The sequence below is a fragment of the Zonotrichia leucophrys genome, chromosome 1A (assembly GCF_028769735.1).
Source record: "Zonotrichia leucophrys gambelii isolate GWCS_2022_RI chromosome 1A, RI_Zleu_2.0, whole genome shotgun sequence".
Lineage (NCBI taxonomy): Eukaryota > Metazoa > Chordata > Aves > Passeriformes > Passerellidae > Zonotrichia > Zonotrichia leucophrys.
The window spans coordinates 45,381,111-45,409,052 of NC_088170.1; the positions used below are offsets into that span (position 1 = coordinate 45,381,111).

The window sequence follows — 27,942 nt, forward strand, 5'->3', positions numbered from 1 at the left end:
GCTTATCTAAATTAAATTATATTTTACAGGTTTGTGGCATGTACTGTATGCTCCTAGTGATTTACAAGACACTACCAAACTCACTTCACCTGCACTAGCAACTAGACTGGAAAGAAGAATAGAAAACTGTAATGACAGTGTTTTTATTTCAGTGCATTTGTACCATTTTGCAATGCCTCAAATTATATTTCAAAAGGTAAATTATTATGTAGTATAATGTCTGACTACCTGAAAAATAGAAAATAAAAGGTGAAAATGGACCTATTATAGATTTTTCACCTACACACCTTTTCAAAAACTCTAAGTCAGTCATTGTTACTTTTAAAATGCCACAATTTTAATTTCATTAAATACTTTTAGAATTAGGATTTGAAAAACAGGATTTTTCTGCCATGGAGTCAACTCCTGAAGTAAAGTCAAAATATAAGGGACCTTTCCTATGGCACTAATGGCTCTGCCTATCTGATCTTTCATCACTTTCAGTAATTAAGAAAGAGTACAATGCTAATTAACTTACTTTAATTGATAACATGAGAAAACACAGCCCTCTAGTATTATCCCTAGTCATGCTCCAAATGGATCAAATGAAGATAATTCATTCAGCTATGAAAGCACAACTACAGAATCACAGAACATATTGCCTATCACTCTTCTTATCTCAGCCCATGGCAATACTGCTTGTCTGATTTAATTGCAGCTGGAAAGGAAATACCACACAGCCACTTGTTCACTCCAGCCTTCCCTGCCAGGGGCAGGGAGGGGAATTTGAAACAAAAGGTAAACTTCATGGGTTGAGAAACAGCAGCTTAGTAATGGAGAGGAAATAAAATGTAATGCTAATAGCAATAACAGAAATGAATACAATAATATTCACTCTACCATCTTTGTTACTGTTATCGTTGTTGTTATTACTGAAAAGAGAGAGGAATAAATCTCCAGAATGGCGAGTGATGCACAATAAAATTGCTCACCACACGTCCCCAAGCAGTGATCAGTGCCCTCCAGCCAGCTCCCTGCAGTTTACACACTGAGTTTGACATTCTGGGGCATGGAATATCCCTTTGGCCAGTTGGGTCAGCTGTCCTGGCCATGCTCCTTCCTGGATTGTTGTGCTCCTTCTCACTGGCAAAGCATGGGAAATGGGAAAGTCCTTGACATAGGGTAAGCGCTACCCAGCAAAAACTGAAGCATCATTTTGTTATCAACATAATTCTCATTCTAAATCAAAAAACCACAGCACTCTACCAGCTACAGGAAGCAAATTAACTCTACCCCAGTCAAGACCATGACACACAGCAAAAAGCTCTGGGACGACTGTCAGATCTTCAAATTAAAAAAAAAATGCACATCTGAATTTCTGAGATTTCAGTCAGTATTTCTATCAATAAAGTAATCTAACCAAGTTTACCACAGAAAACTGAGGATCATTGTACAGTCTTCTGTGTCCATGAGTGATTCACTAACCTGCAGGCTCATCAGTATTCTGAATGCACTTGAGCCACACACCTTTGTCCATTTGGCCAGGAACACCCACTAATGTTAATGAAAAGTTTCAAGTCTTAAAGAGTTTGAATGTATAGCAGAGTTAATTTCCTAAAGCTAGAACTTATGTTATTAAATTTCCTTTTTTTATCAAAATCTACACTCAGTTTCAAAAATTAAGGCAAACATGTTAATAACATAGAACAATGTAAAGTAGCCCTTGAAGTTACCTTTTATTGCAATCTCTTTCTGATATTGCCACAGAATAACATGAAACATGAATAACATTCTTATCATTATATGACTCACAGCACTAATATCAGCAATGTAAGTACCTTCTTAAGGACACAGGTCAATAAAAGACAGTACACACACTACTCCTCTGTCTTTATCACTTGAAAGTGATAGCTGGTTTTAGCTGTAGATGGACATCAAATTGTCTCCTTTGTTCTAGATATTTTGCTTCAACAGAGACACAACAATCTATTTCGGTTTCTCAAACTGACATAATTCAGATTTTTTCAATAAAACAGGAACTATACTGGTTGCAAGAGAAAAAAAAAATATGTGGACATATTTCACATGCCCATGCTATTAACTAAGGGTGCACGGAGATCAAATTCAAACCCTTGATTAGAATTGCAGCTGTCAAGTACTTCTCAAGCAGTCACTACACCAGAGAAACAATCATTATCTAAATTAATTGAGTCACAATCTGCCATATTGTCTGAGATCTCCCAGGGTCAGTCACATCTCAGAATGGGAAACCAGGGATTTACCCTCCCACCTGTATGCCTATTCCACTCTGTACCTGGGAAAAAGAAAGCTTTTCAAGCAAGCATTTTCTTCAAAGTAATACTGTTCCCACAAAAACTTTTTATTTACACCTACTGGTAATTTATTTCCACCCAGACCCAGTAGGAAGCTCTATCTGTCAGAGTAAACCAAGTCTTGAAGTACTCTAGAGTCTACTATTGTTACAATGGGTTTTTTTCCTGATAGAATAATATACTCAAAATCAGCTGCACCATATTCCCTAAAGATGCCTACAAACTACAATGAAGACAGTAATCTATGAGGGTTCTTTTTTCTATAAAATAAAATAAAATAAAATAAAATAAAATAAAATAAAATAAAATAAAATAAAATAAAATATCAAGGATGAGATTCACAAACAAACAAATAAATAAACAAAAGGCTAAAAGCAACCTACTTGCCCACTGCAATGCAAAACAGCAGCTGGAGTTTCTAAATAAAAAATCATAGCCCTGTAATCTCATTGAAAACTGCTGTACAATAACCTGCCTTGATTTGTGGCAGAGATATTCTCAGTAACAAGCATTATGTGTATCCATGCACATTTCACAAGAGAGCGAGTAGTTTTGTGTAACATTTCTCCTCTCATTAAAAAACAGACAGATACAATGCTGACATCCTTGTTAATAACAGACAGAAAATGCTAGAAATTACTCGTTGTCTAGGATACTGATTTAAAATACATTAAAAAAGCTGCACCATTCCTATAAAGACTCTGAGACTAAGGCTTAAAATACTTACTTAATAATGTCTCCTTCAAGAGCAATCACTCGTTTAATGATCTTCTGTTCAGGATTTCTAGGAGACCTGAGACAGGAGATAAGGTTACACAATCAGTACTATTCCCATTGTTTTAAGAAGATGAAAGAAATAGACACTATGAAAGTCATTAGATGATTCCATGTTCTCCTTGAGTTAGCATCAGTCACACTGTTCCAAAGGGAAGTGAAGCTACTGCAATCCTTGTCACTGCAAACCATCACTGAAAGCAGTTGATGACTTCCTTGCAAACAGCACAATAATCAACACACCTTTGATCATGAAAAATACACTCCACAACACTAAAAGTAAAGCATCCCATGAACCAATGGGGAAGGTACCTTTGCAAATAAATTAATGTATTAAAACCTGAATCCCCCACCATTTGTTGGGAAAATGTGTTAAACATTTATGTCTTTCAATCAATTTGGGAGAAAAAAATCTTCCTGTGTTATATTAATATCTATCACTAATTTAGGTAAGCCTTGCCTAGGGAATTTTGGAAGTTCAAAAATAAAAGTTGTAAAAAATTTCTGAAAGTTGCAGCTTCTGAATGCATTGTTTTTCATTTAAAGTTATTTCTCCACAGCATCTTTAATTGAGTAGATTCTGATCATACATTACATAATAATATGAGAAAGCAAAGATGAACTTGCATGTATAGCCTGAATATCCCAACTTCCTGGATGCATATTATTAGATAGACTATTAAAAGTGTTATTCTACTGTAGTTTTGACAGGTTAATGTAGATATATATTCACCATAAATTTTCATTTTCTTTATACTTTACCTTATTTTTTTTACTCTTCACTTTTAATTATCTAACTATGCAAACTTAGAAGAATAACCTTCATGTTATTAAAAAAAATATTTTTATTTGCTGCTTGTACACAGAACAGTCAGGGAAGGAACAAACTTTTTCTTTTCTGTTGATGCTTGGGTTCTCGCAATTAAGATTTCAAGTACAATCTGCTAGACACACCACTTACAGAGGTGTATATTACAGTTTTCATGGCTAAAACCATCTTTGAGCTCATCTCTGGTCAAATGGTAAGATTACACTTCTTTAAAAAGCAAAGCTGAGCTAAGTCTGGATGAAAAGCTTGCCCACACTGCTGCATGACTAAAGGCATTTGAGGTTCACTTTGAGTTCCAATAGTTAAAATAAAAAATGAGTTCAGATTTATTTGTTTATTTTTTAAAATATTATTCTAAAAAAACCAAATATTTTAAATTTAATTTGAGGTTTTAATATTTGTTCTTGTGTGTGCATGTCAATACATTTGAAATAAATTTCTCTTTCAAAGTAATGAAATAAAATTCAAGAAGCCTAGTTTTGAATTTGAAAATGTCAAATAGCTTCCCTTTACATTTTACCAAGCCTGGAAACCTATTTTCAACAAGCAATGAGAAACACTGAACATGAATAAAGGCCATATATTTATTCCCTAGTCATCACGCAAATTTTCAAATCATTATGTAATTTACAGTAATATTTTATTTAGCATCAATTTTACATGAATAGTTGCATATTCCAGCTCAGCCTTGCATTTCATGTTCCTTCTTAAGGCAGGAGCACACAGTTTCATCATATTTTATATGTCAGTCTTGGGAGGAATTAATCAAGTTTTAGATGTTTGTATGATTTAAATATATGGAATGTCCACAGCACTTTCTGATGCTGCTCCTTGCAAGCAACATTTACTTCATTGAGCCCTCATTTGAACATTGACCAGGTCCTATTCTCAACCAAAGCACAGTCTATGAAAAGACAACACATCTTTATTTTAAGCTGTTATAAACTTAAAATATTTTTTAATTACTTTACTGCTAACTGATTTAAACGTCAATCTATTTAAGCTCAAGCTGTAATATTTCCCATGTAAAATTTAAGTAATGGAAATGATAATACATAATGTATGTGATGAAATGTGCATTTCTCAAAGATTGAATGAAAACAGATTTTATGTTTTCACTTTCAAAATTCTGTTCTGTTTTGACACCTCACTTTCAAAAAAAGGTTCTCAGCAACTTCCCAGAAGGTATCTCCACTTGATTAGAATATATATATTGTAATGCAACTATTGATCTCCCTTAATTTTCTGTTCTCGTGCAAAAATTTCTGCTGACCTTGGAAAAACATCTCTCTAAATTTGAGGTATGGGTAGTTATTCTAAGAGAAGTTACTTGGTTACATGGCTAGCAATGACATATTTAAATCAAATACAATCCATCAGAAAAACTTTAAGGAATTTCTTGCAAATATTATTATGAAAGAGTAATATTTTTAATACTAGAACCAAAACATTTTTTAAATAAATTTCGTACTAACATTCTGATTATAATTCATTAAAATGGCAAAGGACTGGTAAAAGACAGATGAGCAGGCTCAAAGTGGCCAATAATGCAGGCACTTTTAGACCAAGGATTTTCAGGAGCTGAGCAGAATGGTTTTTTTCCAAGAGCCAGGAGGTAAGGGAGGCTGGCCCTGAAGTGATGGATGCCGATGCGTTCCTGAATGGGGTATAGCATAACCCTGGGTTTCACTGAATATTGAAATCACAAAAACACACAGGCCATTTCTGTCTTCTACGTTCAATCCTGCAGAGAACAGTGTGGGATCACACTGCCACAAAGCACATTTCCCAGGAAAAACAGGAAATTATATAGCCAGCAGAAAAATCCAGTTTTTAGCAAGTGATTGTCAGATAGAAATGGTGACAATTCCCTGAAAGATTTCTCTTTACATATTTAGCAACTGAGTATTTCAGTCAATATTACTCCTAAACCTCTCCCTTTCAACCACTTGGATTATTTACTTATTCTAGTGGATACTGCCCAATTTTAAATAATTGCTCAATGAGCTAATTAACATTTGATCAAACGAAAAATTTTCATAACATTTCTTGGTTCTGCATGTGTCATTTGAGTCTTCTTTCGTTGTTTGAATTTTTTAAGTACAGTCTTTTTAAGAACCTCCACAGCAAATCATCCTAAACTTCCATTTCTGCTGGCTTTTCTAGAGAGAATGTTTTTAGAAAATGTCCTAAGATCCTAGCAAAATAACAGAAGCACTGTCTAAATAAATAAATACTACAACACACAGTAATACTTTTTTCCTTGAATAAACACTCAGAGGTTTTTTTGGTACCTGCATTAGAAAGAGACATGATTCTGTGAACTCAATGAAAAAGCAGACAATATATTTCAAAGGGATAGCTTCAATTAGATACTTTAATGATCTACATGTGTTTAATGTTACCCATCCATTATCACAGACAACCTGGAAAAAGTCTGTGCTCACTGTTTAAAAATTGTTGGAATTTTTATAGCAATTTAGGATCTTCTAGAACAGAACTAATAGCAGGCATTTATTAAAAAGTTGCAGAGAAAAGTGCCTAAAGTTTTCAATTTTTATATGAATATATCTATTTATTCATGTATATGCATAAGTATGTATATTACTGTTAGAAAATTGTTTAACTTTTTATGAGATAGAAGCAAGAGGTTTAGGCAGCAGCCTCAAAATTTGTCTTCAGATTATTCTTAGTTTACTTCAGATTGAGTTTCATGTGACTTGCTCATCATTTACAGGGTGGCAATGGGAGAAATTAGGACTGTGTTGTTGTAATATAAACAGACTGAAACAATGAAGACCATCTTCTTCGAAATTAAAATTTCTGCTCCTATTTATGCTTTTAATGCCAGATACATAAATGGATTTAACTCCATAAAATAGGATAAGAGAGAATTTTTGAGATCTCAGCCTAACATTGTGATCCAAAGCCATTCACTCAGTGAGCTCTTCATTTCTCAAAACTAATTCCTCTCTCATCAAAAATTCTAGCATAGCTGGAGTCTACACTTCTGGGAATTTCCAGGATTAATGCCAGAGGGAAAATATGCTGTTTGTCTCTTTCTCAATCCATTTGGGGATCCACTAAATAGCTAGAGGAGTAACTAAAACGTAGATGGCGTCCAGAATAAGCGGCATTAATATATCTAAAGAACTGAGAACCTCACAGTATGGTTTTGCTGGCTCTACCTAAAAAATATGCTTGAAGGAAGAGGAAAGATAAGCAGTGGAGCTACCTCCTTTTTATTTTCTCTTGTTCATCCTTGCTTCCTGTTGCCAGTATAGTAGCTGATGCTCAAACTCTGTACAGAAGTAAATATGTAGCAATATCCACTCTTTCATTCCTTCTAGCTCCACAGCTATGATAGAACAGATCCAACATAGACAATTCTAAATACTGTATAAGAATGGAAATTTACTTAATATATGCACATATTTTCTAAACCAAAATATTCTTAATCTGCTTAACATTTTTCTCAGTCCCTTTCGTCTCAATTCCACGCTTCTTTATGCAGATACAGAATCTCATAATAAATGTAATATCTAATTACATCATAGGTTATGACACAATTTCTATATTGTGGCAAATAGCATGCAATTTAACAGTGAAAGGAAAAATAATTATAAATTTTATTCTTGCTTTTTTTTTTTTCATTCCTGTTATCAATTTCTCTTGTACAGAATTACTGCAATAAATGTATCCAGTACCAGGTTTAGTATTTGTGTTCAGTTTGGACCCACCAGTACAAGAAAGGCATTCACAACTGGAAAAAGTGGCACCAAAATAATGGTAACAGAAGAGCAATGTAACAGCAGTGGCTAAGCAAATCAGGTTTGTGCAGATTAGAGATTAAGCAAAGGGTTCAATTGCCATTGTCATCTATCTAACTGTTGATTGGGAATTCAGAAATTTTGGAAAGCTATGCAGCAAAAGCGATTAGCAAACAACATGAGCTGCAGGAAGGGAAATTCCAGTGGTGCAGTTTGACCTGAGAGGCTGGGAACCACAGACATACTTAGAGCTCAATGGGACACAGGTCTGGGCAGTTTGACCCAAATTCAGAGTCTCACCTACCTTGAGTGGGTGGTGAAATCAGACAGCCACTAGAGGTGCCTTAAGACATAAATTACTTTTCACTTCTACAGTCTTTAGTCTTATTCAAGTGTATGAAGAATCAGGATGTAATATCTTAAATTACAAAATATTTTCTCAAGGATGCAAGCTCTAATGCTAGAAGAGACCACACTGATCACTGAATTTATCTGCTGTAGCCCACAGATAATTTTTTGTGTTTTTCTTACAGTATCTAATTCCATTAGAAAGCATTTTTAAAGAACCTTATGATATCATGTCTCAACATTCTAAGTTGGAATGAGACTAACATCCAGAGAAATTACTCTACAGTTTAATTATCCTTGCTATTAGAAAATTGCATCTGCATTCAAAATTGAATTTATCCTAGTTCAATTTCAATTTCATGCCTTCTCCTCCAAGGCAGAAAACTCCGCAACATCTTATTTCTTCTTCATGAAGAAAGATTTGGGTACATTATTTCTTAAATTTCTCTTGGATTCATCAGCCAGAATTCCCTAAAATTCTTAGCACATAATTTTCCGATTCTTGGACCCCTCTTTGTTACTATTTTTCAAACTCCACCAAGGTTTTAATTTTCTTCTTAGCATGTATAGGAATCTAGTAGAGCAACATGCCCTTATTTGCTGGCTCAATCAAAAATTTATTTCCTGTTTCTTAACATTCCATTTATTTTTGTATAGTCAGGCATAAAGCTCATCCTTTTCATCCTGGGAGCTGATGTTGAAAAGACACCAAAAGTGGTAATTAAGCCTTCTCTGAGTAAACTGCTAGCTAAAACAATTAATAAATTTTAGATCACTACTTGCACTTCATATTCAATAGAGCATGTTTGTGAACACCAACCATGTGATTCACATCATGCTACCCTGTCTTTCCCTGCACTGTTTGCACACTTGGCCAATGATTTATGAAGACAATTGACAAAACCAGTACCTGACTTTGGATGACACAGCAATCTGCTGGAAATATTACTGTTCACAAATGTGCCTCCAACCATATCTACACCTTCACAGCTGAACAGAGCCTGTTTGTTATCTAATGTCTCCCATTAACTCCATAAAAAGAAAATTTCTTGATCAAAATATAATGTGAAACTAAAAAGAACGTTTGAAGAAAAGAAATACCTGTATTACAGCCTGTATCAAAATTATATTTACTTAGCTGTTTTATTATTTTACACTTAAAACACACCAGGTTTGCTTGACAAAACCTATTCCTGAATTACCGTCTTTAAGTGTATTTTAGCTTCTACAAATAGAATAAGAAATAAGAATAAGAAATAAACCATGTGATTATTTTTCTCAGATAAGACATTCCTAAGGGCCTTCTCTTTGTTTGAATGCTGGAAATTTATTGCAGGTCATGAAGTCATTTGCATTTTCTCCTTTGTCTTTCAGCCTCTTCATTTTTCAAATGGTATTCCATACTACAAAAACTGTTTGAGACCATTCTTGCCTGTCAGTATCAATTTTTGAACCCCTTTGTGGTCTAAAACTCTGTTATACTTTTAGAGGAAGTGAAACAGATTAGATTAGCGATTTTTTTCAAACAGAAATATTATGCAGAATTTATATGAAATTTTGAGAATGTTAGCAGATAACAACAGCATCAAAAACAGTTCCTCAGATTCCCCTAGACTTCCTTTGGGCTAAATTTGAGGAAGCAGGCCCAGACTTAATAAATACTAGTTTAGTGAAACATTTTGAATATTCACAATTTTTCACTCATAATTTACAAAGTTAAAGACAGCAGTCGCACCAACTGGTTAGGCATAAGTTCTGGTAATGCTTGATTTGCTTAGCATCTCCCATGCAAAACATGTATAAAAACATCATTAAAAATATGAAAAAAACTGCTTCTAGGAACATCCTGTAATTCCTAACTCCATCCTATATTAACACTTCTTAGTCAAACCTCTGTGAAAGCAAAATCATTTACTGCCAAAAAAACCATTTTATTTTTACTGAAAGTAGTTACTTATAGTAATTATAGATTCCAAGCATGCACTGGTGGAAAAGTAGTGTTTTATTTTTCTTACATTTCAAACTATTTGTGTATAACCTAGAACAATGCTTACCTGAAATTTCTTGGTGAATTGTGAGCAACCTCTAAACAAAAATAACAATCTGAATAGAACACCTGCATGAAGTCTCAGAAAAGGAGTCAAACACTTTGTTGCCATAGTTAGAGCAAGTAAACAATTCTCTCAAGCTCTGCACTTAGAATGGTTCAAGAAACAAGTGGATGTGGCACTTAGTGCTATGGCCTAGTCAGTAAAGTGGTGTTCAGTCAAGGATTGCACTCAATCATCTTGGAGGTCTTTTCCAATCATGTTTCTCTGTTTCTTGCATGCTTGTTGCTGCTTTCCCTTTCTAATGGGCTTCCATTCCTTCCCTTCTCTCTGCAATTTGGCTTAGTCTTGAGCTTTCAAGCAGAGCGGGAAGTAACTCTCTAAAGTGAAAAAGTAGCTACCATGGAAATAAACATCCACAATGTTATCTCCCAGTACCAGACATTATTTAGCACAGATCTCCTACACTAAGGATGGAGTTGGAGGGAAATTAATAAAGAGCTGCATAATTTCAAAACGACTGAGTTACCCCTGGTAAATCTACAGCATGATGTATAATTGCAGCCTTGCTGTATGATGAGACATCAGCAGCATCAGCTTTTCAGTGTTTTTCAAAGGTGTTGGAAGGATATTGCACATAAATTAGTCTTCAGCAGCAGGTAACTGTGGATTCTCCCCAGTATTAACTAGATGTGTGATTCCTACATGACAAAATTAAGCAATCTTTTCTACACTTTGGATCAGGCAATTAAAATTGTGCATCTGAAAAAAATTCAGAATTATTGAAAGGAGAAAGTAAAAAATTAATAATAAAAAATTAAATACATCTCAATTAGAAATTAACATTTTTAAATTACATCTATTTAGCTATAGTAAGGGAAGGAAAAAAAAAGGAGGACGATTAAAAACTCTAAATAAAATGCTTCACAGCAATAAAAATAATTGGTACTGCAAAACAACATGACAAGGGAGTCTGAAAAAACCTCAAAATACTACAGTAACTTGGAAGAATAGCTACTAATTTGAAGTAAAATCACATTTAATTGTTTCTCAGCCTTCCAAACTAACCACTTTCAGGCTAAATGACTCAGCTGCTTGTAATGCAGGCTGTGTAATCACAATAGTTATGTGCACTTGACCTTCTTCCTGTTAACAGAGAGACTCAATTAATTACTTGCTGTTTTAACCGGCCATTTCACCTTTTCTTCACCTTTTTCAAAAGGGTTGAGTAACTCTAACTTAACCTTTGACTTTGGAAGCATACATAGAAATATTTATCTACAAAATAGGAAGTTAGCCTGATCTAGGAAGGAGAATACCTGGTTTTCTATGTTTAAGAAAAAACAGTAATGTATGCACTGTTTCATTAACCACTATGCTATAATGTAGGAGCCACATTTCATCTTTCCTAAAGCTGCCCAAACATTCTACTCTGTAATGGAAAAAAAATATTACTTACTTCCATTGCAGTAGACAACAGAAGGAAATGCACAGAACACTGCAAAATGTAATCAATTGCTTGTAAATAATTCTTACATTGCCATATGGGATATTAGATGGAAATAACCAAAATAATCTACACATTACCTATAAAAATGATAAAAAATTATGCTGAAATATGCATTTCTATATCTTCTTCCATTCTGGCTTTAGACCTCCTCCATGCATACAAAATCAAGTAATCAGTTGCTCACCCTAAAATGGCAATTGTATCTACACACCACACATTGTGCAGCAATTTTCAATCATTATTCCTTTCTAATGGGGCGCCAGAAAACTTTTCTAGTTATAGAAAACCACCACAACTATTAAAAAAAGTACTAGATGCACATTTAGGTGTTACAAACATCAATGACCTAGGAATCAAAACATTATTTATTTTGAGATAATAAACATTAAGAAGTCTGGTTCTTATATTGTCTCTCCTGGAGACTAATTTTACCATGTCAGATAGGATTAACATTATATTTAGTTAAAAAATATGATTCTGAAGAAGCCAAAGTTTTAATCTATTTTGAAATCACCTAAACTCTATCAGCACACTGCTTTTTAAATTTTTCTAATGCTCTTTCGAGCACCTGTTGTGAAAATCTCTTTCTTGATAATTCTAAGTAGCTGGGCATATTTTCTCAAATGTAATCTCAGCTACAGTCAAGAAACTAAGCCTTTCAGATGAGTCAAGTCTGTTATAGTCAGTACAAAGGGTGTAACAATTAAAGTGGGATGAATCAGTCTTTGGAGGAGTATCTCTCTCTCCTCAATGACTACAAAAGAAGACAGACATCAGCTCAGTCTAGCCATCTTGACAGTAAATGATTAAAGATAAACTTCTTAAAAATATTGTTTCATCTACCTCATAAATATCTATAGCAGATTTTGTTTTTTAAATAACACAAGAAAGCAAGTATTAACAGAGAGGTAAAGTAAAGACTAATAACAATATAATGTATACTTTTTATATAGTTGTAATATACCTTCTTAGTAAAAAAAAGTTTAAGAGTAAAGACATGTCAATGTCAATTCACAGAAAAGAAAAAAAAACCCACCAATTTAAAGTTCCCTGCAGAGGTCACTAGAAGTCCTGACTTCAGGATCATTTATCTTCTTTTCTTTATTTAATAGTGCTGTATGCAATACTAATACTTTTTTGCATATTTATGACAAATAAAATGAAAATCAATTATCTTCCAACTAGTAAAGCGTAAAGATGGAAGTTTAACTAAGAAAAAATTTTGTATCTCTATTCATGATCATTTAAAAAAACTGTCCATAAGATAGAATACTAAATGTCTCCATGTTCTCACTAAGAACATGAATATATAAATTATTTTCAGAGTGTGCAGCGTTAACTTCACTGGAACTTGTATACAATTATATTATAAAATAACATTTCAGAAATAGAGAATGCTGCTAAAGAATAACTGAATTATATAGCTGAAAATTTAGTATTTTTTGTAATAGAATACAGAAAAAAAGTGAGAAACAGCATTAGCAAAACACAGCCACAGTTACAAAATGTCATTTGCAGAAGTTACAAGACATGTGTTGGAATCCCTAAAGTTAGAAGGTTTTTAGGAAATGGTTAAAAGGTGTACAGGCCTTAGACTTAAGTTTTGTTAGCATTGTAGATACAGCAGAAGAGTTTCCCAAGCAAGCAGAAAAGTTTCCCAAGCAGTAGAGCATACGTGACAAATAACAATAGGCCTCTGTCAAATTGGCTTTAGGATGGCAACAAGGTTATTTAATGTATATCTTTAGAAGGTTAGCATGAATAGAGCTCTGTTCTTTGTCTTTTATGAACCAGTCTTTGTTTTAACTACCATTACATATGTTTTATAAGATAGGATAGAATGTTTGTCAATATGTCTTGTTCTCTGTATGATTGGCTGAAATCTTGACTGAGATGATTTTATGTCCTTCCGTATTACCCTACCTTCTGGGACATTTCCCTGTAGACCAGCAAGCTGTTAACATCCTATCTCCATTGTAACAATGTTCTGAGACTGATGTGCCAACAATAAAAACGGCTCTTCCCTGGTCTGGTTTTGTCCAGTGTTGTCCATATTTGGACTTTTTGCCGGGGCAACTGGGTTCCTCTCTTAAGACGTGGGTTCCTGGCACAATTGGACCTCTAGTTACCCTTTACCCCAATAGACATGCTTCAAAAAAAGAACAGTCATAAGATTACTGGACACAGGTAAAACCACTGACAATAAAAATAAACCAACCTAAACTTGGAGGTTTTTTTGCTTCACAATTTCCACTTTTATATTAGCTACAGAATTATCTGCAGGTGGCCATGCTGCAGATGATGTCAAGCTGAACTAACCTTAGATTGGCTGCTGTGACAGAAATCCTTGTAGTACTAGAATTTATCACCTGCTTATGAGGATTTAGCAAAAAGAGGCAATGGCAAATTGAATAGGGAGTGTTTTTCCACATTATATTCTGTCCCAAAACACAATCTTCTGTGTCAGCAGGTCACCAAAAATTTTGCTCCCTTTGGTAATAATTGCAGTATCCTCTACTTATGCGCTTCCACAGAAAGAAGAAGACAACCCTTCACAATAACTAAGGGTATTGTTTTAAGAGACTTTGATCACTTAAGCATGCATGAAGAACTTTGAGGCATTTGTCAAGAATAAAACAGTGCCCCATGTTGGTTTTCACCATGAGATTTTTAAGATTCTGAGCTGTAAGGCATTTCTTCTCTTGTATGATGGCAAATGTATTTATTTAAAATATTAAGAAAGGAAGATTAAAGAGATAGAACTATCATCAACAGTGAACAGCATAAATGAGTAAAATATTTCTATCTACAGATGCTTTTTCCCCTTCATCCATAGGAGTTTACAAGCTTTATAGACAGCGCTCCCCTTTGCTGGGAAGGCCAATCAGCTCTGTCTCTGCCCCAGCTGTGCACACAGCCCCAGGGTTTGGTCTGCACATTTGCTTCCCAGCTCCTCCCACGCTTCAGTCCGTTCTGGTTATTCCACCCAACACAAATTCTTCAGTCTCAGGCAGCAGCAAACCCCATCCTAGCCCCATCCAGCCTGTCAAACCCAAACTTAGGTGACAGTTTCCCACAGAAGGTCCCTGTCACCATTTTCTCTAAGAAAGTGACATGCTGCTCAGAATATTGCTAGATAAGGGAGAGACTGGCAGAAGAGATAAGAAGGGAGAGGGAAAGAATAGACTTAATTTTGTAGAAACTTTTTTCACATTCTGAGGACTAATTCCTCTTCACCCTCTATCCATGGGTGGATAGAAATATATCCATATTTCAAACAAATAGTTTATATTTTTTTATATTCATCTTTTTTAACTGGATCAATTAAGAACAAGGTGAATTCCAGTATTACTAAAATTTGAAAATTTTGGGCCAGTCTTAAGTTTCTTTTAACCCATTGATCCATGGGTTAGGGTTTTTTTAAAGAAAAATTCTTATTTCTGAAAGCTTTATAGAAGAAAAAAAAGGAGAAAGTCCTCTCACAGAAAACAGTCAGAAAGATAGCAAAGTAAAATGCAAGCCAGAAGGACTAACGACACCAGGTTGTATGAGACATTAGCGTGGAAGAATAATTATTTGCTTTTTGGTGACTGGAAGTACTAGCAGTATTAGCAATTGGGAGGAAAAAAGGCAAGATATGGCCTGGATTACCAAAACTTTTCAGAAATTCTACTGGCTCTACTGCAAAATATTTTATATATGTAGTTTACATATTATTCTGTATATTTCAGACAGTCTTGACAAATTCTTAAATGTGTTAACTGTCTCTGTTGACAGAGAATATCAATTAGAAACACAAAAAGTTTAATTCAGCCAATTCAAGCTAGGCATTGTTGCCTTTGTGATTTTAGTCTTTTCATTGAAGATGAATATCTGCAACAAGTTTGGAACACAGACTTTCATGCATCTGGCATTGCTTTCCTATTGTAAGAAAGCAAGAACAATACAAATTATTTGGGTTACCAACAGCCAAAAAGTAAGAGTAAAAATTGGGAAATTGTAGTTCTTTTCAACACAGGTGACTACTGCATCACAAAATTAATTATTTAGAACAGTCTAACCTTATAATTTTGATTCTCCAAATGTTATTCTACCGCACATTCCTGATCAGTATTTACTGCGGTCAAAAAGCACAAAATATATACTGGAATATATTTAAGCTGTATGATGTAGTGTTTTGAGGCACTAGCTGTATACTTCTGGCTCAAAATCTAAAGATAGCTTTTGCATATGTGCTTCAAATGACGCATCACTACAGAAATGGTTACTAACACACTTGCTTAAAATTCAAGCTGGCAATACATTTAGAAAGTAGGGTAATGGTAAGGCTGTCAGAGCCATAATGGTAGAAGTATAACCTTACTTCTCTGAAAGAAGCTGTGTAAGAATATAAAAAGCATCTGTGAGATTTGTTTGAAGGATTTATATAATTCAAAACCAGTTAGATTAGGTTAAGTTTCTTTTTAACTGAATAGCAATACTAAACCTTCCTACTTATGTAACTCTCTGTACATTCAAAGCAGTGACTGACATTCATGATTTATGATGTTTGATAAAAAGCTACCAGGGTACTCATCTATGCTATTCAAGTTTGCTGTGCAGACGGCATGCAATGGAACTAAGCTTTACAAATGATTAATTGGAACATAATCAAAATGTTATTAAAAATAGTTGTCACATTTGAAACACTAGATGTTTCTAAGCTTTGTGATCAGTTCAAGTTGTCAAGATGAGTCACCAGCAGCAAAACAACTAGTGACAGGCAAGGAGCTCTCAGCAGGCAAGGATGTTTGTGGTACAAATCTGTCACATAAAACATAATGGGAATCCCTCAAATTCCTGACTGTTTATCAGCTTGGAGGAGGAAAAACAATGAAATCTGTTCTTCCATTAGATGTTCACAAGCATGTCAGTGTTAGGATTAGGCAGCATTAATTCTTTGAATGTAGAGAGGAGCCCTTGATCTCCCACAAAGACAAGCCAATTCATTCATGAGGGTGAGGGATTTTGTACCGCTGGTACACTCACACACAAGTTTCCACAAATAAAACACTCACAGAAGGGTCACTCCAGTCAATGCAGTCAACCATGAAACAATAAATATTTGTTTGAACTAACTTTATTACCCTTCTGTTTCATAAAGAAAGTACGGGGAATTACAGATAAAAGAAATGGTTGAAATACCTCCCCATCATCATTATATGTTGTCTTCAATTGAGAGAGGAATCTACATTACACAACATTCTACACAGACCTCTTTACCTATTGATAATTAGATAACAGATTAACTGTGACTGTAACAAAATCACTGTTGGATGAAAAAATACGGAGAATGATGTGGCTAACTTGTGCTCTTTTTCAGTTCCTATGCTTTAGAAAGAAAACTCTGCATCATTTCAGGATTTTCACGTGGTATCCGCAATGATACAAAATATAGCATGAATATCTGTCGTGAATCTGAAGGCAAGATCTGAAGTATATTTAAGAAGAGGCATCTCAAAGAAACCTGACACAGCCTGGGCTGAACTTCTGTAATTCAAGCGAGCTGTTAGTGGTTAAACTTTGACATTATGATAATACATATGGCGTCATGTTGGCTCAAAGGATGGACTTCATAGCTAATTCACCAGAGTTCATTCTTTCATTGTTCTATATACTTTAGGGTCCATAAGGAAGGGAAAAAACCTCGAGCCTGACTTCTTACATGTGCAGAGTTAGTATGTACATGCTAGCAATGCCCCCATCACATGAAGCTTCTTCTTACATCCCTACAAAAATGGGATATGTACAAAAGTCTGTTATCCCGGTGATGGCAATTATCCTTAGAATTCCTACTAATCAGCACCAACTATAAGACAAAGTCACTCTAACTTCCAGTAAAAGAAGGATCAAATCATTTTTTCTCTGTTAGGAGCTAAAAAGGAAAACATGGGTAGCCACCATGAAACAGTCATGTTGATAATGTATATGTAGGCCTGAGATTTCAGGTCATCAGACTTCATTCACATAACTTGATATTGAGCCTAATAACTTGCAATTGGTTAAAACACAATTTGGCATTCTACTTTCATTTGAAGATTCTGATAAATGGTCACTTTCTATTGCATTTTTGTTTCTCTGCTTAATCACAATTATCCTCTGAGTGTTAATAATATTTTCACATTTGAAGTTGTCCAACATCCTTTAAATTTTTTCTCAAAATTAAGTTTGATGTACAGAATAGGGCCAAACAGAAAAACTTCCAATGCCATTTTTATGCATGACAAATTCTGTGCAATTTTAGAAGAGCTTCTCTCTCCCAAGACACAGATAAGAAACATTTAAAACTATTTTACATCCTGAGAGTTGTTAGCCAATTCAAAGACAGATGCAAGATCTTTTTTCTTTTATAAACTTACTCTGCTTTCACCATTACTTTTTTATGAATAATTTAATGCTGCCTGTTTCAAAACAATTAAACAGGGGAAAATAAGCCTTGCAGTCCCCTCACATTATTTCCTGTAGTCATTCATCTTCATTTCTTTAAACATTGTCCCCACTTCTGCTCCACTGTCTTCCATTAGCTGGTGCAAAATTTGGATGAACTAGAAGGAATGGAGCCAAAGGAAAACCTCATTTAAAAAATCAATTTTTTAAAAAGTGCAAAAAAAAATCACAGTGCAACCTAAAAGAATGGTGTGGCTTCTGTTTGTGTTAGTGAGAGTGGGAAATTGAGGAATAAGTAACAGATTTCTCTCTTCTTGACTTTAATGTTTTGGTGAATTGAAATGGTTAACTTGTTTGAATTAAGAACATAGACATCTAAGTAGAAAAATTTCAAATGTCAGATAGAATAATATGAAGCCTGACTAACAGCATATGATCCAAAAAAACAATAAATAAGCGTAAAGTAAAAACTATTTGTCTCATTTGAACACTCACATGAAAGGAGATACATAAAAATAGTTTTTAGACCCCTAACAGCTGAGTTCTGGTTTATCCAGCAGATAGCTAGTTGAGTAAATAAATATCTGCAACATGCTTGTTTGCCAGATCTGAGATCACATTGAGTCTTTTAAACACATTCTCAACTTTGGTTGAATGATCTGTAGTTCAGTGTTTGCAAAAGTCAATAGCATTGCAACTATACTCAAAAAGGTAAAAAAATATTTCAAATTTTATGGAAAGTCACAATCTATCTTCAAAAAACTCTAAATGCAAAGAAGCAGAAAGTTTATGGATTACATTCAACAGTTCCTTCAAGAAAAATTTTGTAAGCTACAGTAACAGCTCCTAATTATATTCTGAACAAAAATGCATTATTTCTTTTCTTAAAAAAATTAATGATATCAAGAAGTTGGTTTTGGAGATAAGGAGAAAAGAGAGAATAGAAACTTGTGTAAACTAGAATTTTTAACACAAATTTCATTTGTGAAAGTGTTGTATATTACTTGCAGCAGTTCAATGAGATTGTATACATTCCAGAAGAATTTTAGACTGCGAGTATCTTAATGAAACAGATGCAGTCTTCTCCCCAACTGTTGAATAACAATTTCATCAGTCATCTAGTGGAGCAGAAAATGTATGAATCAAATTAGAAAAACCTTCTCCATTTGAATATAACAAGCCCTTAAATGCATAATAAATTTTGGAAAGAAAATTAGCCATATAAACACTAATGTGCACTGTGTATTTAATGGTTTTTATCGTGTGTGGAAATGCAGTGCTCTACTCAGTTGATCAGGTTATAATCATACAAAAATTAGAAACTACTAGCATAGTTCAAGGGAAATGTTGTAAAATGAGCAGTGGTACTAGATGTCCAACTTAAGATGCCTGAGGGCCTTGTTATTTCTTTGGTTAAGAGCTCATTTTACTTACTTTAAAGTGGGTCCAAAAATCATAAGATATATAGAAAAAAATTTATTTTGTCAACTGGTCCCTATCTGAAGGATCACTAACAGTGAGTTATACATAACTTGTAGGAGGAGCCTATATCACTCAGTCTTTCATTGGTGGTATGATCTGTGAATTTGATGCATTCAGCATCAAAACAAGGATGAGATAATTATTAGACCTCCAATTACCCAGAGATATCATCACTTTTGCCCTCTATAAAAGGTGGAACCTTCTTGTAACACTTAACCAGCAAATACAATATTTTCTTATAGGATGTTGCTAGTCCTGATCCACAAATTTGACTCCCCGGCTTGACCTTATAGGACCTTCAGGCTTCATGCCTTAAGACTTGTCTGGCAGGCTGGACACAGCCACATCAGCTTCTCCAGCCACATCTCTGGGCTGGAGGGAAGCCCAAGGGAAGCCCAAGGGAAGCCTTGTCCCACACTGCTTTTCATAGAATCTCAAGTTGGAAGCATCATCTAGTCCAAATCCCTGCTCCCTGCAGGAGTATCTGAAACTAAGTCACGTGACTAAGAGTCCTGCCCTGATGCTCCTTGAACTCTCTCAGGCTTGGTGCTACGACCACTTCCTCAGGGAGCGTGTTCCAGTGCCCAAGCACCCTCTGAGTGAAAAGACTTTCCTAATCAATCAATCAGTTCAATCTGAACTTCCCCTGATACAGCTTCATTCCATATCCTTGTGTCCTATCACAGGTGATCAGAGAGATCAGCACCAGCCCTTCTGCTGCCCCTCTTGAGGAAGTTGTCGACTGCAATGACTCCCCTCTGCCTTCCCTGTTCCCGTCTCCAGGCTGAACAGCCCAAGTGACCTCAGCCATTCCTCACACAGCTTCCCCTCAAGGCCCTTCACCATCTTGGTTGCCCTCCTCTGGACTCTCTCATAGCTTTATATCTCTCTTAAATTGTGGCACCCAAAACTGCCCCCAGCACTCGAGGTGAGGCTGCCCCAGCTCAGAGCAGAGCAGAACAATCCCCTCCCTTGCCTGGCTGCAGATGCTGGGCCTGATGCCCCCAGGACAGGGGTGGCTCTCCTGGCTGCCAGGGCACTGCTGACTCATGGCCAACTTGCCAGGGCCCACAGATTGCTTCCTGTGTGTTTCCCTCCAGCTTCTTGTTTGTACAAAGACCAGGATTACCCTGTCCCAGGTGGCAAATCTGGCAGTGAGTTACCACCTTGCTCCCTGGCTATCCAGATACCTCTGTAAGGCCTCCTCACCCCAGAGAGAGCCCCCTGGAGAGATCCTCCAGGTTGCAGCACTACATATTTCTGTACAAGAAACTTATACATTTGTTAGAGGGCACAGAGAAAGGCCTTACATACTCTTTTAAAAGGAGCAGCTGTAACATACAATATTTTTTGCAGGGGCTGCAGGCCTGTCCCCAGGGTCTGAGGGACTGCACTGCCACCCAGCTGCCCACTGCTCCTGTGTCCCTTCTATTCTTGCCTGTTCCAGTTTCCCTGAGGGTTTGCAGTTCCAGCTCTATGCTGTCAGGCCACCCACTAAGCCAGAATGCCTTTGTCTTAATTCATATATCTCTAAAGCACTACAAGGACCTGATTAACAATGACAAAGTGGCTGCAACATAACTGAAATAAATTTTTAATTACTTTAATTAAACAAATGCAAATTCCCCAATGCAGATGAGTTTAAACCAGTTTAACAAAGATCTAGTTCATTTCCATGCATGTTCTCAATTCTTCTTCTTCTTTGCCATCCCTTGAGGATGGCAAAAAAATGAAAGCTTTCATGTGTTGAGCAAAACAATTGGTTCCGTAATATCATTCCAAAGACTAGATGTGCAGCTCAGGGCAAGAAAGAAAATTGCTACTTTGAGCAGAAAAGAGGAAGTTTCACAGGTTTTGACATCTCTTCAGGGCAATGAGCAACCACATGCTAAAATCTAGACTGTCAGTGAGCAGGAGACTAAGCTTCACAAAACAGTGGGATGGAATGAATGGATGATGAGCAGGACTGAAGGGCAGAAACTGGCAATGGCATGGCTAGACAATTACAACAGGGGTGGCTTATGAAGTCACCAAACTTCTGGGAGAATTTACAAGCTTAGGCTGGAAATCAGCAACTAACAGCATTCACAAATCCAGTAACAAAAAGTAACAAAGATTTTGGGGCGTTAGGGACAGGTTGTGTTTTGTTTTGAGCATTGGTGTTTTGTCTTTAACGCTGAGCAGCAACTACTGTAGAGTGATAGTAATTCTTTTAATTGCTAGAACTAAAATCCTTGCATCTTTCTGATTACACAGAGAAAAGCACAGTCTTTGGTTAAATCAGTTTAAACAATTCTAAGGTTTGGTTTACTTTAGTTGGTGAGCAAAGTTAAAAGTGAACAACTTTACTAGAACCACGAGCCTGAAATTACACACCAAGTGTAATTTCCTACATGGTCATCACAAGGCACGGTAATTTTGCTAACAGCAGGGGAAGGAATGGGTCCTGATAGCCTCCTGCACCAATGCCTCTGAGTTCATTGTCATATGGGTAGAGCTTAACAACACTCTGCTTCAGATCACCAACCCACTCACTCCCTCAGCTACATACCTGCTATTTTCAAGTACTCTGCTTCATTAAACCTTAAAAGGACTCTGATTGCAAGCCACAGTTGGGAAGTCGTTACACTCTTTTTTTTCCCCTCTGTAATTAATACAAGTCTGCAGAATCTTACTCTCACGTTTCCAAAGTAGTACCATTTCGATTTACTTTTTTTCTAAGAGGAAGAGCAATTAATGGCTTCTTTAAATTGAGCAGACATTCAGATTGGGTTCCATCTGCCCTTATTAGTGGGAATGGGAATATTTTTACAGTATTTACTGCACCACTAAATGGCTAGTGCAGCCACAGGTGATTTAGCAGATTACAGAAGGCAATGAGACACTTCTAAATACATTTTCTCACTTTGAATTATAGTTGCTGAAATAAGATCCTGCAGGAACAAACAGTTTTGACAGATAACATATATACAATATCCTACTGCACAAACCTGTTGTTTACACAAGTAACTTCACAATGGATTTTCTGAAAGTTGAAAAATCACATAAAGATATTTACTGTCTTCAAGTTCTTGTAAAATACAGGCTATCAAGCTATATTTAAATACTTAAAGGAAGTAATCACCTCATTTAAAAAAATTATGTATCATTGAAATGGAAATGTCAGACATGTCAGCAATTAATCACTGTTTACACAGGAGCTCACTTGTCAAAGTGACTTGCCAGCTATTATAGACCAAGGTATTACAGACACTTTTCACAACGTGTTCAACTGTGCAAGTGCCAATAACTCTGTCTCTCTTCCAGAAAAGGTACAACCATGTAAACAGGCCCACTGACATCTAAGGCTGAGGAATGATCTCCCTTTTCAAGAACAGATTATACCCTGTCCTGCCAATTGTCTTTGTGGAATTACCTATGTGATCCCCAAAGCAAGCATGAAGGTAAGAGTACCAGCACACCAACCCATTCCTACTCTGGATGAGGAAAATATTGAATCCTAACCAATTCTAACCCTTCCCTTTAAAGGAAAAGGGTGAAGTGATATCTAAAAAGAAGTCATATCACCTCTCCTTTCTCAATGAGGCTTATTACAATGCTTCTGGCAAACTATTTTTCTTTTTCAATGTAATTCTTTGTTTCACTGCAGTAGGTCTATTTCTTTTTACATACTGGCAACTACCTATATTTTTCCTCTTCATAAAGATGCTATTTACTGAGAACCTGCATTCAATTTAGCTTTTTTCTAATTTTGAGGTACAATGAGAATCTGTTAGGTAGAATGGGAAACAAAAGGACACACCAGAAATTAACAGACATCAGAAAATTATTTTGCAATACTGAAAATATTCAAAACTGAATTTTCAACTTAAAATATTTTCAACAGCATATAAAATTACCAGAATGCACAGAAAGACATAATTAGCAATAATAAAAAGAAAAATTAATGTCTTCTGGTTTGTTAATTATAAAAGGATCAAGAAGAATGAAAATGGGAATTTTGCTTCTATTTTTGAGAAATCAGCTACTCTTAAAAAACCCCAAAAGTCAAACAGCATGAAATTATAGACTCCTTACCTATTGGGAACTTTGGCTACTCAATTCCAAATAAGCAGGTTTTTACTGTTAATGCTACGTATCAAGGACAATTTGCTTCTTCTACAAAAAATCAAACTCAGATGGTATTCTTTTATTGGACAGAGCAAGATAATACAAAATAGGTTACAGTAGTTGGTTTAGCTCCCATGGAAATAAATGCTGGGAAAACTTCCACTCATTAAGCCAAGCCAAAACTAAGCCTGTAGTTCTCATTTGAAATCCTAATGACTACAAGAAGAAAAACTGTAAATAACTATCAAACTATAACCTATAGCCTTGTCTTCAAATGCGGCTCAAGATTTGAAGTTTAACCAACAATTCATGAATTGTAAAGATTATGGTATAGGAATTTTTTTTTCCCTAGGATTTTTACTTTTGTATTCAGAAACTGAAAGGCATCTTGCAAGACAAATTTTTAGAAAAATAAATCTTATCAGTCCTGATGCAGACTTTCATGAAAGGACATAGAGATACTTTAAAATGCTCTCTGTTCCAAAGAGAGTTTTAGACCTCGTAGGGATCTACCTGAAAAATCCATGGACAATGAAATGACAACTGATAAATTTTTGAAACATAATTAAAATACAGCAATATATTATAGCATTTGAAACCACAGAATTGCATGTTATAATTAAGTAGAGCAATTATTTCTTCACTATTACAGTAAGTGTGGTGGGGTGGATGTTTTATTGCCGTCCAAAAAAATATCAAATAAATCATCTTAAAGAAAACCTGTTTTCACCAATGCCTTTAAGAATAAATTTGAATAAAACAAATATATTCTTCTTCTGCAAAATAACTTCTGTCATCACACCTTTCTATTAGTTAATTGAATTTCTAAATGTCTTGGCATGAATTTCATAGTATACAGCAGATTCATTAGGCAGCTCTAATAAGATCAGTCATATGTTTGTTTATATGAAAAGTTCATTCAAAAGCATCAAAATTCTAAGACAATATCAAGAGACTTAAGATTAAGTCAAACATTCAGGCTTACTACTACTTTTTATATTTATCAGATTACCAATTTCACAGTGAATATATTGGTATTGTCCTTGTATGTCACTTGCATACAATACTCAGAGTTAAACTAATTTGGCTAACATCCAGCTACATATTACATAGTTTAAATTATCACTCTCTTGGTGAATATTTAACAGATCAGAAAGGAAATAAAAAATGAAAGATAATTATAAGAAACTTGTTGCTACTTGAGCTTTAACCTTACCTTGGTGTTATCCAAAAATTATTTTTTTTTTCTATTCATGGGTAATAATAACTGCACTAATAGCAATTAATACATAAACAAAATGAAAAAAAACCAAATTAATCACAGATTGCAGGCCATGCCCACTAAAAGCTGTAAGCAAATTTTTAAGATTAAATAAATGAAAAATCATTGAAATAATTTTAAAAACAATCAAAAACAGGGTGAAAACACTGTGACCAGGAAGAAGAAAGTGAGAATAAGAAACAGTCTCTCATAAACTCTGAGGAAAACCAGAAAGGTTTTCAATAAATACTTTGTCAGTTAAATGCATAATATATATAATAGTGACCAAGGAAAACAACAATAAACTGTGTTAGCCAACTCTGTACTTAATTCAAATCTTTGAAATGTATTAATGTGTGAATTTACTAACAAGAACAAATATTAGTGATATTCAGACAGAGAAGTAAAGGAAATGTAACTTCTTATTTGTTCCTTGGATACCCTTGAGATTGGGTACATTGCAGGGGCTAGAATTTTGAATACAAGAATGCCAAATACAGTGTCTGTTTCAGATAAAATCATATTAAAGGGTCTGATGGAATACCATCATCACTGCTGGTAAGACATTTGATTCCAGCAACATATTAAATGTGAGTTGCTTTGGATTCAGGCCTAAGGCCATCTCCTAAAAAACACAAACCAAGAAAGAGAATTCCATCAATTTTTCCTATATTTAAGGTTCTTAAACGAAGAGTTCAAAACCAATTTTTATCCTGAATATCTCTGGTTACTTTTATATATGCAGTACTATTCTGGTGAAAGAAATGTAAGGACTGCTACAACTAAAACACATCACTGGTGTTTTCACCATTTCACCAACTTTAAAACATCACCTTTAGCAGACAAAGACTCCACACATATTCCTTTATTGTTTATAGCTCGTATTTGTGCATTGTTCATTGTGTTGATTAATTTTTTTATTATTTTAATAACAGTGTATATTGCTGAAGGATTGAGGAAAACATACGGCTTCTTCAGTTTACTCATCTAATTTACGATAATGAATTTAATGTAAGTCCCTATTAATCACACTGGTGATTAGGGAATAAACACTTAAAGGTTGCAAATAAAGAAAAATAATTCCAATTTTTTTACCACAGTATATAATATTTCTGGATGTTTTCAAAGGCTTGTATTTATTATAGTAAAAATAAGTGAAAAATCTAAAAGTGGTATCTATGCACAGAACCAACATCTTTATCAAAACAAGACAGTGATGACTCAAGGATTACCTCCTACACAATTTAAATTAATTTTCTTGAGTAATTACATCTAAGTACTATTCTTCCCTTTCTCAGCATCTTGATCTCTTTGCCTTGTAAAAGAAGAGAAAAGGATTAAGTCCTAAATACCAAAACAGCAACATTTTAATCAGAAAACCCACACTTGTGATACTGTGATGTTCAAGGGAACAAATGAGTTGGCCTTTGATGATTCTTGTGAGTCCCTTCTGACTCAGGATATTCTAAGATGCCATAAAAAATTAGTCTGTCATAAACATTTCTAACAAAAATCTACTTGGCTTGAGACTCAGCATTTATCATTATTATAGGTTTGTAAAGGGAGTATTAGTGTATTTTTATCTAATGTGCTTAATTTACTACTTTTTCTTCCACTTGTGATGCTTTAGGAATATTCAGCATTAATACCATATTAGCTATTACAACACCATTTATTACCTGAACTGCTCATCACATTTAGTAAGTACATCAGTTCACAAGCAGCATTTACCTGTTCCAATTCTGATAGATATCATCTAATACTACATATTTCATATGATAGAACTGTCAAATTAGTGGGCACTCAGAAGTAGAGATCATACACTTTATGATCTAGTGATTCTAGTAGTGCTATTTCAAATGTAGCCTTCATAAGAGGAGTCAAAATGTACTAAATATATCTATTTATAACAATTTCCTGGTTTTAACATTTTTTAAGTATAACTCTGACTGTCATTTATAGATGATTACAGGTTTAAATATATTTTTTGTTAAATTCTCTGATGGTTAATCAAGGAAAGTGAGTTGGCCGCATTTAATTTGGCTTCAATCAGTTTGGCTTCATGTGTTACTGATTCATCAGTCTCTTTATTTACATAGGAACTCCATTTTATTCTGGTGTCTAAAATCCCTTTGTCTCAGTCTTCATTCTGACTTCTGATGTGAATGAAGAGGTATCCTTTGTGGATACAGATAACACCTTTCCTATGTCATTTGCCAGGCTAGGAGATAGCCTGGGTGCCCTTTGGAATCTCTCTCAGAGGTGGGGCAGAAGTTAGAATACACTAACCTACAACACACAAGTCCCCACATTTGTGTATGTAGCTCAATGGAAACCCCACATTCTAATGAAGCATCTATTTTTCTGTTGATAAGAACTAAAAATTCTGCTTGTCCTGCTAACACAGGGAGAAAAATGTTACATCCTTTTTTCTACCATACCCTGATTGCTACATATCTCTCAGGATATGTTTTTTTTTAAGGATGAAAATTGAAAGCTGGTAGCATTCATAAATATTTTGACACACAAATATGTTAAAGATCTTGTTCTTGCAGGATTTTGCAAAGGTAACATGTATGAGTGAATGAACGAATAAACAAATGCAAAAGACGAACACATAATACTGACCAAAGGTAATAATGCAATTATACAATCAGAAATACTGTATCTAGGTTTGCTTAAAATAAACAATATGTTTTATTTTCAATTTTGTAAAACTGAACTGACTTTTTAATCAATGTTCCCAAACAAGTTTGAAGTAATATTTTTTTTTTTAGCAAAAAACATACTTCGAGGGCACAAAATAAAGGGAGCATATAAAAAATTTCACATTTTCATAGGGCAGAAGACAAAGCTGACATTATTAAAACAAATCAATGCATATTGCTCATTTTATATATTGTTTTATACTTTTCATTATTATTTTAAATCATGCATGCAAATATGATGGAGTGTCACTGTTTTCTGGAAACCTCAAAGTATCTACAAGTTTTTTTGCTAAACAGAACATATAACCACTCAGGAAAAAGCACAAATCACATGCCTTTACTGAGACTCACTCTATATTCTCCT

At 34.9% G+C, this 27,942-nt stretch overlaps 1 protein-coding gene across 2 annotated transcripts in view; it reads right to left on the reverse strand.

Moving 5' to 3' along the window:
- Window positions 1-27,942, reverse strand: part of IMMP2L (inner mitochondrial membrane peptidase subunit 2) — a 410,018-nt gene that overhangs the window by 134,185 nt on the left and 247,891 nt on the right. Inside the window, exon 4 of one of the 2 annotated variants that reach the window (XM_064702639.1) lies at window positions 3,040-3,105. The exons of the other annotated variant lie outside the window; for it this stretch is intronic. Within the exon in view, the coding sequence (XP_064558709.1) occupies window positions 3,040-3,105 (66 nt within the window). The remainder of the gene's footprint in view (window positions 1-3,039; window positions 3,106-27,942) is intronic. 2 annotated transcript variants of the gene reach the window in all.